Raw genomic sequence first — 13,637 nt, 5'->3', positions numbered from 1 at the left:
TAGCATCGGCCCCAAGAATTTTTACGAAAATTATTGCAGAAGTAACAGCTCGCCTGCATCTACAAGGTATCTTAATCGTCCCATACCTGGACGATTTTTTGATTGCAGCAGACTCGGAAGACCGTCTCATCTCCTATCTAAAGATGGTCCAGGCTACCTTCACAGATCTGGGATGGGTAATAAATAAAAAAAAAGTCCTTCTCGACTCCCGCTCACTAATGTCCTTTCTCCCCGAAGAAAAGCAGACAGCCCTGTATCAGAAAGTCAGTCGTTTCTGCGATTTAAGAACCACGACCATCAGGGACATCATGACCTTATTGGGATCACTAACAGCAACAATTCCTGCAGTCAGGTGGGCACAAAGCCACACCAGAATTCTACAGGCTTTCCTACTGGACACATGGAACGGCGAGAAAGGTACCTTAGACAGAAGAATCATTATTCCCCCCCAAGTGAAGTACTCTCTGGCCTGGTGGAAAATAAAGAAAAATCTTCAAATGGGAGACTTTTGGCGTCAGGAAGATCAGCTCGTGATTACTACAGATGCCAGCAGTCGAGGCTGGGGAGGTCATACCCAACAGTTGGTGGTTCAGGGCATCTGGGACCATTCTATGGCAGACGCCTCTTCAAATTTAAGAGAACTAACAGCCGTTCACAAGGTCCTTCTAGCACTTCAAGAAAAAAGGCCTCTTGGTCACATAAAGGTCCTTTCGGACAATACTACCACTGTGGCCTATCTAAAAAAAACAGGGCGGTACCCGAAACAAAGCTCTGGCATCGATAACAAGAAAAATATTTCTATGGGCAGAAAGCCACCTGCTTTCTCTTACGGCGGTTCACCTAAAAGGGAGCAACAATTTAATAGCAGACTACCTCAGCAGGCAGACTCTGAAAGAGGGCGAATGGTCCTTGAACACCAAGGTATTTCTTCGGATCACGGAAAAATGGGGCATGCCCATTATAGACCTGTTCGCAAACAAGGTCAATCGGAAAGTGGCGCGGTTCAGTTCCCTATCTCCTCAGGACCATCTGGATATCTTAGACGCTCTGTCTTGCCCTTGGCCTCAGGGTCTCCTGTACGCATTTCCTCCCTTCAGCCTGATTCCGAGGACCTTGATGAAGGTAGTAGAAGAAAATGCATAAATAATTTTGATTGCTCCTTATGGCCCAGAAGGGCATGGTTCCCGCTGCTTCTGAGTCTATCGCCCGGAATATCCTGGACCCTTCCTGTGAATCCAGGTCTCTTACACCAAGGCCCGGTCCCTCATCCAGAGGTCGCTCATCTGAGATTGACTGCCTGGAAATTGAGCGGCTAAGTCTGAAGAACAAAGGTCTCTCTGACGCTGTAATATCCACCTTATTGAAAAGCGGAAAGAAAATAACCTCTAGAATATACCTAAGGGCTTGGAAAGCCTTTTTACTGTTTGCAGGAGATGAAATCTACCAGGAAGTCTTAGATAATATCCCCAAGATTCTAGATTTTCTACAGTCGGGCCTGGAGAAAGGCCTCAAGCCTTCAACTCTTAAAGTCCAGATTACAGCTCTAGGGGTCTTCCTGGACACTAAGCTATCGGAGCACCCTTTAATCAAACGTTTCATTAAAGGGTCAATCAGAGACTCTCCTACTATCCTCCTTAATCCTCCTTTCGAGCCCATTGAGGAAATCTCCCTGAAGCTCCTGACTCTGAAGACTACCTTCCTTCTTGCAATCACTACAGCCAGAAGAATTGGGGAAATCCAGGCTTTCTCCTGCCGTTCTTCTTATCTGCAGATTCTTGACGATCGCATAATACTAAAGCACTGCCCGTCCTTTCTCCCAAAGGTGGTATCCAGTTTCCACTGTAACCTAGAAATTACCTTACCATCATTTTGTGCCAAGCCTTCATCAGATCAAGAGCAAAAGTTTCATAACTTAGATGTAAGACGATGCGTCCTGGCCTACCTAAAATATTCTGATAAATTCAGGAGGAATTCAGACCATCTCCTTGTCCAGTACCAGGGACCTAATAAAGGTAAAGCAGCCAGCAAAGCCTCAATTACCAGATGGATCAGGGACACTATCTCCTTATGTTATACTCAGCAGAATCAAGATCCTCCAGCAGGCCTTAAAGCCCATTCAACAAGAGCCGTGTCAGCTTCTTGGGCTGACTCTGCCTCCGTCTCTATCGAACAGATCTGTAGAGCAGCAGCATGGGCAAATCCGATGACTTTCTTCAAACATTATAAATTGGATGTGGTCCATAACCAGGACCTCTCTTTTGGATGCAGAATCCTTTCTGCAGTGGTCCCCCCCTAGATTTATTTCTCTGATAATCCTCCTGTTGAGTGCAGTTGGGGAGGCGCCGGGAAAAGGGTCAATTACTCTTACCGGTAATTGGATTTTCCAATAGCCTCCCCAACGGCACTGGGATTTCCCTCCCTTATGCAATGTTTTCTGAGTGTCTTGTGGTTTGTATATGAATTAATATATAAATCTTTTTGTTTGGCATCTCTACCGTGTACTCTGTTATTTACTGACTTAGGTAAGGAGAGGAGGCCTTTTATGCTTCAAGCTTCAGTGTTGTTTCCTGTCCTGGGGCGGGGACACCCTCCTGTTGAGTGCCGTTGGGGAGGCTATTGGAAAATCCAATTACCGGTAAGAGTAATTAACCCTTTCCTGTCCCTACAGAGGACAGGGCAGAGAAAGGTCTCCCTGTATGCAGGGAGATGAAGCTAGGAACTACAATGATTTTTATTTTTATTTTTTACCTGACAAAATCGCTGGCATCCTGCATGGCATCCCCCTGCTTTCAAGCGGTCCCATTACTAACGCTGGGCAGGGGTGTTATGGGAATACTCGCTCCGGTCATATCTGGGGCCAGCTCCCAGGGCGACTGCTCCCTCCTGACCTACTGAGGCCTCAGCAGGGTTGCGCGCCCGGCGCCTGTGGCGCATATGTGTGACGTCACGTCCGGCGCTCCGGAAGTGACGTAGGCGGCGTACGGTGTCCGGCCCGGCTCAAAGCCGAAGCCCTGACATTCAATGGATCCTCCTGGCCTGAGAAGTCTGGGGCCCCTCACCTGTCTCTCCTGCTGACTCATCGGGGAACTGAGAGGGCGAAATTATCCTGCCACGATGTCTGGAACAGACGCACGCTCTCCTAAGGAGACCGAACCACCGCTGCCGCCATCCGTGAGTCCCCTCAGCGGGTGTTTTTGCATGGTCAGGGAGTCTGCTGGTCCCCCTCTCCTGCGGCAAAAGGGGGGAGGAGAGAATATTTGATCCTCCTGTGTAAGGCTTATTGTTATTCTTTAACCGCTTATCACTGAAGTTAATGTTGTGGGTCTCCTCTCTATCTCTTGAGAGGTCCACTTTATGTGCAGATGTTACATTTGGGGGATTTCTCAGGCCTCTGGCTCCAGTGTACACCTCTCTGGATCCATACCCCCCCCCTTTCCCTTTTCTCTGACCGTCCCCTTATAGCAACCTTCTCCTCCTTTCAGCTGTCCAAGGAGACTCAAAAAAAGGTCAAGAGATCCCTCGGATGTATCTCCTGTAATGGCAAACTTCCAGACAATTATCCCAAGAAGCTTTGCAAAAATTGTATATCAAACATTGTACGTGACGAAGCACCCTCTCTGAAAGAGGAACTTAAATCTATGATACAGGATGAAATTCGATCATCTCTGGCCCATCTCTCCGATTTACCGCAACCCAAGAGGAAGCGTGTTGGTCACCTTCCTCTTCTGACTTTGAGGCCATAGCGGACAAGAGAGTCCATTCGGCCAAGTCATGGGAAGAGGGGGAAAGAGTCTCCGATTCGGACTCTGTGGACAGTGGCTGCAGATTCTATTTTTCAGTCCAAGGGGACTCCAAGTCTGTCCGGCTGGGGCGCAAAGGTAGGGGATCATCTTTTTCAGAGCACCTGGCCACAATCGATCAAATCCCAGTCGTCAAACTTCAGGGAACTGAGAGCAGTTTGGGAGGCATTGAAAGCAGCAGAGGGAATACTACGTCTTCACCATATAAGAGTGCTATCAGACAACACTACTGCCATCGCTTACCTCTCCCATCAAGGGGGAACGCGGTCAGCAACTCTTCAAACGCTGACAACGAAAAAAAAATTATGGGCAGAGCAGAAAGTGGCCTCCATCTCTGCAATTCATCTGAAGGGAAAGCTGAATCTGGAAGCGAATTTCCTCAGCCGCCACAGGATCGATCATACGGAATGGTCCCTAAGCTCAGAGACATTCAGGTTGGTGGTAGAAAAGTGGAGGATCTATTCGCCACCAGGGTAAACTCAAAGGTGGAGACATTCTGTTCCTTAAACCCCAGGGACAGACCTCATGCCTTGGACGCCTTCGCCATCCGTTGGCATTGGAAGCTATGCTATGCCTTCCCTCCGCTTCCTTTAATTCCGAAGTTAATCCAGAAAATTTGCCAGGACAAGGCCACAGTAATCGTGATCGCTCCCCTATGGCCGAAGAGGAGCTGGTTCGCATCTCTTCAGAGATACTCCCTCCAGGATCCCTGGCCCCTTCCTATACGGGGGGGATCTACTCCATCAGGGTCCGGTTCTACACCCAAACCCACAGCTTCTGAAACTAGCAGCATGGATCCTGAGACCCAGACTCTAAAACGACAGGGCTTATCAGATAAGGTTATAACTACCTTGAAAGCCTCCAGGAAGAAAGGAACATCCACAATCTACCTTAAAATATGGAAGCGCTTCTGCTCCTGGAGTGGCGAAAAATCTCCACACCTGCATAGACCCAACATTCAAAGAATCCTGGATTTCCTGCAACAGGGTCTCGACCTGGGGCTTAGACCCTCTACCCTGAAAGTCCAAATCTCAGCCCTAAGTTGTTTTTTTGACCAAGCTATAGCTAGTCATCATTGGGTCAAAAGGTTCATTAGAGCAGCTACCAGCCTTCGTCCAACAATCACATCCCATTTCCCCTCCTGGGATTTAAATATTGTCCTTACGGGTCTCACTCTACTACCATTTGAACCCATTACAGATTGTCCAATAAAATTATTGTCCCTAAAAACCGCCTTCCTAATTGCAATAACCTCGGCCCGCAGATTAAGCGAGTTACAGGCTCTACCTGTTAGGGAACCCTACCTTCGTGTCCTGGATGATAGGATCATTCTCCGACTCGACCCAGGCTTTCTCCCTAAAGTTGTATCAAGCTTTCATCGGAGCCAGGAAATTACCCTGCCTTTCTTTTATCAACACCCCTCTAATGACAGGGAATCTTCCTTCCACTCTCTGGACGTTAGACGGGCAGTTCTAGACTATATTTCTTCTACCAGAAAGTTCAGAAAATCTGACAACTTACTAGTACTCTTTGGAGGAAAGTACAAGGGCCAGAAGGCCTCCCGGTCTTCTATAGCTAGATGGATCAAGGAAACCATTTACCTGTTACCAAATTCAAAATCTTCCATGTCCAGTCAACATTAGGGCCTATTCCACTAGGGCCATGTCTTCCTCTCAGGCAGAGCGAGCTGGCGCCTCCCTGGAAGAAATATGTTGAGCTGCCTCTTGGTCCAGCATCCATACATTTATAAAATATTACCGCCTGGATCTTTCCAGATCCTCTGATCTGTCCTTTGGACGGAAAGTCCTCCAGGCCGTAGCCCCCCCTTAACTGATATATTTTGTATCTCCTTGTATGCCGTCGTGATGATGCTATGGAAAAAACGGAATTAGACTTACCGGTAATTCAGTTTCCATGAGATCATCACGACGGCACGTTATTCCCTCCCTACATATATTTCTAAATTTTTTACTTTTGGAGCGTCTTCAGAAGGTATGAAGTAATACCTTCTCCATTGTTTGTTATTTTTTCACCACCGGGTTACTCTGTGTGATTTTGGAAGCACTGGTATTGGTGGTGGGAGGGGGGTATTTAACCTTTCTCTGTTCCTGCCCCTACAGAGGTCAGGGGTCAATCTCCTTGTATGCCGTCGTGATGATCTCATGGAAACTGAATTACCGGTAAGTCTAATTCCGTTTTTTTTCGCTCTATAAGACGCACCGGCCCATAAGACACACCTAGGTTTTAGAGGGGGACAATACAATTTTCGGACCCCCAATGTTAATCAGACCTGAGCTAACGGCCCCAATAAGATCCCTAATGTTAATAAGACCCCAATCAGACCTCAGATAAGAGCCCCATGCCTCTCATCAGCCCCCAGTAGCCTCATAGCAGCCCCGAGAAGTGTCCATCAGCCTCATAAATATAAAATTAAAAAAAACACTTACCTCTCCTCCAGCGGGATCTGCATCCTCCTGCTGTCAGCTGTGCTGTGAAGGCTGCACACAGAGTGACGTTACAGAGCGCCTCACACTATGCGCAGCCCTGCACAGCCGACAGCCAAGGACCAGGAAGCAGCGAGTACAAAGCCTTCACCACTTCCCGGTCCTTTGGTACTAATGAGTGCTTCCATAATGGAAGCGGCTCATTAGTATTCGCCCCATAAGACGCAGGGGCATTTCCCCCCACTTTTGGGGGGAAAATGCGTCTTATGGGGCGAAAAATACGCTATATGTTTTATTCTTGTATAATGAGAAAGGTGGAGATGGCAGGATTACAGCTGACCATAGACATTACATGTTGTCTCGATCAATTTTCTGGCAATGGAGACTGCTGGTTGGAATAAAGAACCAACAGATTGGATTTATACAAGAGACCTGCAGATATTTGGGTCAGATAACTTCTGCTGTCCGGTCATGTTTGGTTGTCATTCTAATTACTTATCTTTTCTGGTCCACATGACTTCTCCAACCTTCTGATGACTTTTACAATATTTGTTTCACAGCTTGTTACTCTGGGTGAAGATCTGAACATTATATATGTTACAGAGACATATGTGAGGGGCGATGAGCAGAGTATAGAGGACATTCCTACAGATAACTGCCCAGGTGAGTTACTCATTCACTGAATACAATTTTATGTTTAATTCTTTAAGTTCTGTTGAAAGACTAGTATCACCTTCTGAATTAAAGGTCACTTATCATGGCCGTTTATGCCAGTTTTGGCATTAAACAGTTGCAAGTCCCTGTTGTTTGATTTTTATTTTTAATAAATTAATGCTTGTGTTCCTAAATGTAGGGGCATGCCTCATCATAAATTAGGAGCATCCTCTGCCAGTTCACTTTGGCTCTAAGATTACTTTCTCTATTCCCAATAGAAAACATGTAAAATATAGAAAAGATTAGAAAACGATATGTGCTTATCATTTGTTATTCTCCAAAGAGCATTTCACTAAAAAAGAGTGGCGTTAGGCACATTGAAACGTGAATACAAATAAAGAAGTCGAATATCCAATCCAGTATATGTGAAACTCCACTTGTAAAACCACAGAAAAAAAAGAGTAGTTCCGCACAGTCTCTACTTATGGTAAGTCAGTCATTGCATGTGATGTACAATCTCACAGAGATCCTTCCTCATATACGTCTCAGATTGCGCGGTTTTTCTTTAACCCCCGGGGTACTTCAGATGCAAATGTTATAGCCTTTCCTCAATGCTGAGTGATCCTCTAGGTGTCCAATACCTTTTTTCACTTCAGCAAGAGGTCCTATAAAAGGATATACGCATAGTGCTCATCGTGTTTATGATATTAAACAGGTTTTTATTGTACTTACAAGATTTAAGACTTGCTTCATTCACATAAAATTTCAAAAAAACTCACATTTTATGTGAATGAAGCAAGTCTTAAAACTTGTAAGTACAATAAAAACCTGTTTTAATATCATAAACACGGTGATCACTATGCATATATACTTTTATAGGAGCTCCTGCTGAAGTGAAGAAAAGTATTGGACACCTAAAGGATCACCCGGCATTGAGGAAAGGCTATAACATTTGTATCTGAAGTGCCCCGAGGGCTAAAGAAAAACTATGCAATCTCAGACGTATATGAGGAAGGATTTCTGTGAGATTGCACATTGAAACGTGAACCTATGAAACTGGCTTCAACAGAAAAGTCAAAAATACAAGAGAATGATCGGTCACGGTCTGGTGACCTAACATCATGATTTACTGATCTTTGCTCGGAGCTCTACTGTTAGATTGTAATCTGTTTTCCCACCACTGGAAATTTTTATATAGAAATGTTGCAAAAGGTTATATTAAATATAATAAAAATAATAAATTGTGTTGTATTCTTTGCAGGTGACTGTACCAGGAGCTCATTGGAACATCTGATATCTTCAGATTTCAAAGCAGATGATCGTGGTATCATACAAGATGCATATAAAGCCCTTCACAGCAGAAATTTATCATCAGATTTTTTAAAACAAGTTCTGTCTCCTGATTCATCACAGACTGTAAAGCTAAATAAAAGTTACCGAGGATATGTTAATAATCCAGGAGCACACACAGGGAAAAAAATATTTTCATGTACAGAATGTGGAAACTGTTTTAGCCAGGAATCGGATCTTGTAAAACACAGGAGAAGTCATGCCAGGAAGAGACCATTTTCTTGTTTACAATGTGGAAAATCTTTTAACCAGAAATCAGATCTGGCTAAACATCAGAGAACTCACACAGGAGAGAAGCCATATTCCTGTTCAGAATGTGGGAAATACTTTAGCCAGAAAACAGGTCTGAATAGGCATTATGTGACTCACACAGGAGAGAAGCCATTTTTATGCCCAGAATGTGGGAAACGTTTTACTCAGAAAGCAACTCTTGTCAGCCATCAAAGAACTCACACAGGAGAAAGGCCATATCCATGTTCAGAATGTGGGAAATATTTTAACAAGAAATCAGTTCTTGTTTCACATCAGAGATTACACACAGGGGAGAAGCCATATTCTTGTTCCGAATGTGGGAAACGGTTTCCGGATAAATCACATCTCGTTAGACATTTAAAAATTCACACAGGGGAGAAGCCATTTTCGTGTCCAGAATGTGGAAAATGTTTTTCTGAGAAATCTGACCTTGTTAAACATCAGAGGAGTCACGAAGGGGAGAAGCCATTTTGATGTATCGAATGCAGAAAGTGTTGTCAGCTGGAATTTCACATGAAACAACATCTTAACCACCTAACTGTTTTGCCCTAGTCCAGCTCGGGCAGTGGGAAAAAGTAGCTAACTGGAGGGGTGAGGGCTGATTTAAGATGTTGCTTTCTCCTGAATGGTAGCAGCTTCAAACATGCAACTGGTCTTGTTTGAAAGCTGACATTCATACAAGACCAAAATGACAGCTAAATTCCAAGCTACAGACAGTGGCGTACATAGAGAAGTAAGGGCCCCATAGCAAGGATCAAATCAGGCCCCCCACACAGGACAGAAGGGTTTCCACCAAAACCCTTTCAATGACCTTTGGGCCATTTTTTCCACTGCTTCATTGGCTAAAAGTTGCTCCTTTTAGAGGGTAAAGTCTTGACCAAGTTTTCACCCCACTAGAAGAGGGGATGATACCAACTGGGCCTCCTCTTGCCCTGGGCCCCATAGCAGTCGCATGGTCTGCCGCTATGGTAGTTACGCCCCTGGCTATCGAGGAGAAATCACTGTTAGAAATCGAGTCGGGAATAATCTCAGGTAAAACCTGCTTTTACTTTCACTTTCAGCTGCATTCACTGCATCCCGATTTCTATCAGTGATATCTTCCTCTGTACTAAACATTGCTGTCATTCTGGTATTGTTTGAAAGCTTGGAATGTCAGCTTTCAAACAAGACCAGTTGCATTCAGGAGATAGCCGCACCTAAAGAAGCCCTCCCCCCTCCAGTTAGCTACTTTTCCCACTGCTGGAGCTGGACTCGAAAGGGAATCTGCCAGTACATACCTTGATGATGGATCCAACTGACACAAGAGATGTGTGCTGAGCAGCTGAATCTAACCCAATGTGTCCCATGTTTACACATGTTTCAAATTCAGAGATATTAGTGATTATGCTAATTATCCCCTAGGTGCAATGAGGGTGTCGTAGTTGCATTCAGAGCTCCAGTTAGTGTGTGTGCCCGGTGTAAAGATAATCACACCTGGTCCTGTGATCTCATGGCAATCCATGCCCCTGTTTGATGGGCACACGTGCTGTACAGTACTGAAACTCGCCAGGCGGATAGATGCATGCGCAGTACAGGTTCCATCTCAGAGTCCCTTGAACATTAAAGAAGCACTCCAGATTTTCTATTTTATTTTACATATATTGCTAACTCAGCACCAGAATTCTAGCAGTGTAATTTGTTACCCCAGAACTCAAGTGTATCCATAAATTTTTAAACTTTTCATTATGGGAATTTGTCCTCAATTCTCACCAGCAGCCCAGACATTGCTCTAATGTGTAAACAGGAACTCGGTCTCTCCCTGTGGCTGATTCCCTGTTGTGAGGGCCTTCTTTAATGCGGGGCAAATGCGGCAGCTGCCCCAGGTCCAGTTGCTCCTGGGGGGCCGAAGGCAACTGCCTCTTTAGCCCCGCTGGTCACTGGAGGACCTTTCATGGGTCCATACTTTATTAACTAAGTAGCAGGACATGTAGGGCATACATGGGGAATGTCCCTGCACTTACTATTATTTCTGGGCGCCGCTCCGTTGCGCCGCTGTGGCCCACGTTACATTCTCCCATGCTGTATGCTAAGTAACAGCATCAGAATACCAGGGAGGAGACATCAGCTTTTCTCTGTGGGCGTTCCTTCTCCCTGGCTGTGACATTCTGCGCTGCGATTGGACAGCGCTACAGCCAGGGAGAAGGAATGCCCAGGGAGAAAAACTGGTGTTCCGATGCTGTTACTTAGCATACAGCGCAGGAGAATGTAACGGGGGCCACAGCAGCGCAACGGAGCGGCACCCAGAAATAATAGTAAGTGCAGGGACATCCCCCGTGTATGCCCTACATGTCCTGCTACTTAGTTAATAAAGTATGGACTCATGAATGCGGCAACGGCACTTGTGTTCTCCCTCTTGCCCAGGGACCAATCAATATTAAAGACAGCCTTGCCTGTTGTGGTCGCAAACCGACCTTCTGATGTGATGCGGTTTCCTAATTGTTCTGAAGTTGAGTGAGCCGGCTCGAGGTCATGACACAGAGACACACACAAGATGTGTTCCTCGTAATGCCCTTTTTTATTATAATGAGCAGTGCACATATTTATACACAGACAAACGCGGTAAAGGTGTCTTAGTGTAGACAAGCTTTGAGTTACTATGTTTAGTTTGAGATAAGAAAATTATACATAGATATTAAATGAATACATATACAAAATGGATGCCGTTATGCTTTCCCTCAGACTGTAAACTACAGAATGACCAATCAAATTTCAGGCCCTGCCCTTCCCTGTATGTTCCTCTGTATATCCCTGTATCTGTTAAAGATATAATGTCTTCCCTATCTAAAGGAACTATGAGTGAAGATATATTGTAGGTGAGTGTATACAGTGATTATATAAAATCCAGGACTCATACTGCCTGTACAATCTGTGTGTGTCAAATCACACTGCCTGTATTATCGGTGTGTGCTAACTCTCCAGTGTAGTTCTATGGGATGTTGCTTCACACTGGTCTCCCTGTCTGAGAGAGATGACAGGAGAGACAGGCTAGAGTTATAACACATATAAAAACATGGAGACCCTGCGGTATGAGGGGACAGTAGCTCTCTTTGATGTGTCATGTCTAACATTACACAGAGCACTGAAGTGTGGTGAGACTCCACTCCCTCGGTGTCTGCAAAACCAGGCATGATGAGAAATGCAGAATTTATTAGGAAAACCATATCTGAGGGGAAGATGGAATCTAGATGGTTGACAACCCACAAACTGCACATCAAATATGGCTATATTCGCATGCCGGATGTTGTCCAAAACCTGGCATTTATGCTGGAAAGAAGCCGGATCACTGTTGGAACCCATTATAGTCAATGTGGATCTAATGGTGAACTGTAGAATCCGGCAATGCGGATCTGGTGAAATCCGGCAGGCTACCCTCAAACAGATATACACTGCGTGCAGAATTATTAGGCAAATGAGTATTTTGACCACATCATCCTCTTTATGCATGTTGTCTTACTCCAAGCTGTATAGGCTCGAAAGCCTACTACCAATTAAGCATATTAGGTGATGTGCATCTCTGTAATGAGAAGGGGTGTGGTCTAATGACATCAACACCCTATATTAGGTGTGCATAATTATTAGGCAACTTCCTTTCCTTTGGCAAAATGGGTCAAAAGAAGGACTTGACAGGCTCAGAAAAGTCAAAAATAGTGAGATATCTTGCAGAGGGATGCAGCACTCTTAAAATTGCAAAGCTTCTGAAGCGTGATCATCGAACAATCAAGCGTTTCATTCAAAATAGTCAACAGGGTCGCAAAAAGCGTGTGGAAAAACCAAGGCGCAAAATAACTGCCCATGAACTGAGAAAAGTCAAGCGTGCAGCTGCCAAGATGCCACTTGCCACCAGTTTGGCCATATTTCAGAGCTGCAACATCACTGGAGTGCCCAAAAGCACAAGGTGTGCAATACTCAGAGACATGGCCAAGGTAAGAAAGGCTGAAAGATGACCACCACTGAACAAGACACACAAGCTGAAACGTCAAGACTGGGCCAAGAAATATCTCAAGACTGATTTTTCTAAGGTTTTATGGACTGATGAAATGAGAGTGAGTCTTGATGGGCCAGATGGATGGGCCCGTGGCTGGATTGGTAAAGGGCAGAGAGCTCCAGTCCGACTCAGACGCCAGCAAGGTGGAGGTGGAGTACTGGTTTGGGCTGGTATCATCAAAGATGAGCTTGTGGGGCCTTTTCGGGTTGAGGATGGAGTCAAGCTCAACTCCCAGTCCTACTGCCAGTTTCTGGAAGACACCTTCTTCAAGCAGTGGTACAGGAAGAAGTCTGCATCCTTCAAGAAAAACATGATTTTCATGCAGGACAATGCTCCATCACACGCGTCCAAGTACTCCACAGCGTGGCTGGCAAGAAAGGGTATAAAAGAAGAAAATCTAATGACATGGCCTCCTTGTTCACCTGATCTGAACCCCATTGAGAACCTGTGGTCCATCATCAAATGTGAGATTTACAAGGAGGGAAAACAGTACACCTCTCTGAACAGTGTCTGGGAGGCTGTGGTTGCTGCTGCACGCAATGTTGATGGTGAACAGATCAAAACACTGACAGAATCCATGGATGGCAGGCTTTTGAGTGTCCTTGCAAAGAAAGGTGGCTATATTGGTCAATGATTTGTTTTTGTTTTGTTTTTGAATGTCAGAAATGTATATTTGTGAATGTTGAGATGTTATATTGGTTTCACTGGTAAAAATAAATAATTGAAATGGGTATATATTTGTTTTTTGTTAAGTTGCCTAATAATTATGCACAGTAATAGTCACCTGCACACACAGATATCCCCTTAAAATAGCTAAAACTAAAAACAAACTAAAAACTACTTCCAAAAATATTCAGCTTTGATATTAATGAGTTTTTTGGGTTCATTGAGAACATGGTTGTTGTTCAATAATAAAATTAATCCTCAAAAATACAACTTGCCTAATAATTCTGCACTCCCTGTAGACGAGGCATACACAAGAGCCTGTGTCTTAATCTTTAATAATGGCCTAGCTTGCACTATATAGGCAAAGAAAACAATCTTGGAGTGCTTCTTTAGGGAATTAGCATGGGGATGTAGTCACTGCATTTTTTTATGACAATGCATGGCGAG

General features: G+C 44.7%; 2 protein-coding genes across 5 annotated transcripts in view; one reads left to right on the top strand and one right to left on the bottom strand.

The window, feature by feature from the left end:
* The window catches only part of LOC121004474 (zinc finger protein OZF-like), a 543,049-nt gene that overhangs the window by 183,396 nt on the left and 346,016 nt on the right, over window positions 1-13,637 (bottom strand). The gene's annotated exons all lie outside the window — the stretch shown is intronic.
* The window catches only part of LOC121004460 (oocyte zinc finger protein XlCOF7.1-like), a 138,616-nt gene that overhangs the window by 1,740 nt on the left and 123,239 nt on the right, over window positions 1-13,637 (top strand). The window contains exon 4 of one of the 4 annotated variants that reach the window (XM_040436691.1): window positions 6,805-6,907. The exons of the other annotated variants lie outside the window; for them this stretch is intronic. Within the exon in view, the coding sequence (XP_040292625.1) occupies window positions 6,805-6,907 (103 nt within the window). The remainder of the gene's footprint in view (window positions 1-6,804; window positions 6,908-13,637) is intronic. 4 annotated transcript variants of the gene reach the window in all.

The sequence above is a fragment of the Bufo bufo genome, chromosome 6 (assembly GCF_905171765.1).
Source record: "Bufo bufo chromosome 6, aBufBuf1.1, whole genome shotgun sequence".
Taxonomy (NCBI): domain Eukaryota; kingdom Metazoa; phylum Chordata; class Amphibia; order Anura; family Bufonidae; genus Bufo; species Bufo bufo.
Note: the sequence above shows the minus strand (reverse complement) of the source record. Positions and strands in the feature narration are given on the sequence as shown.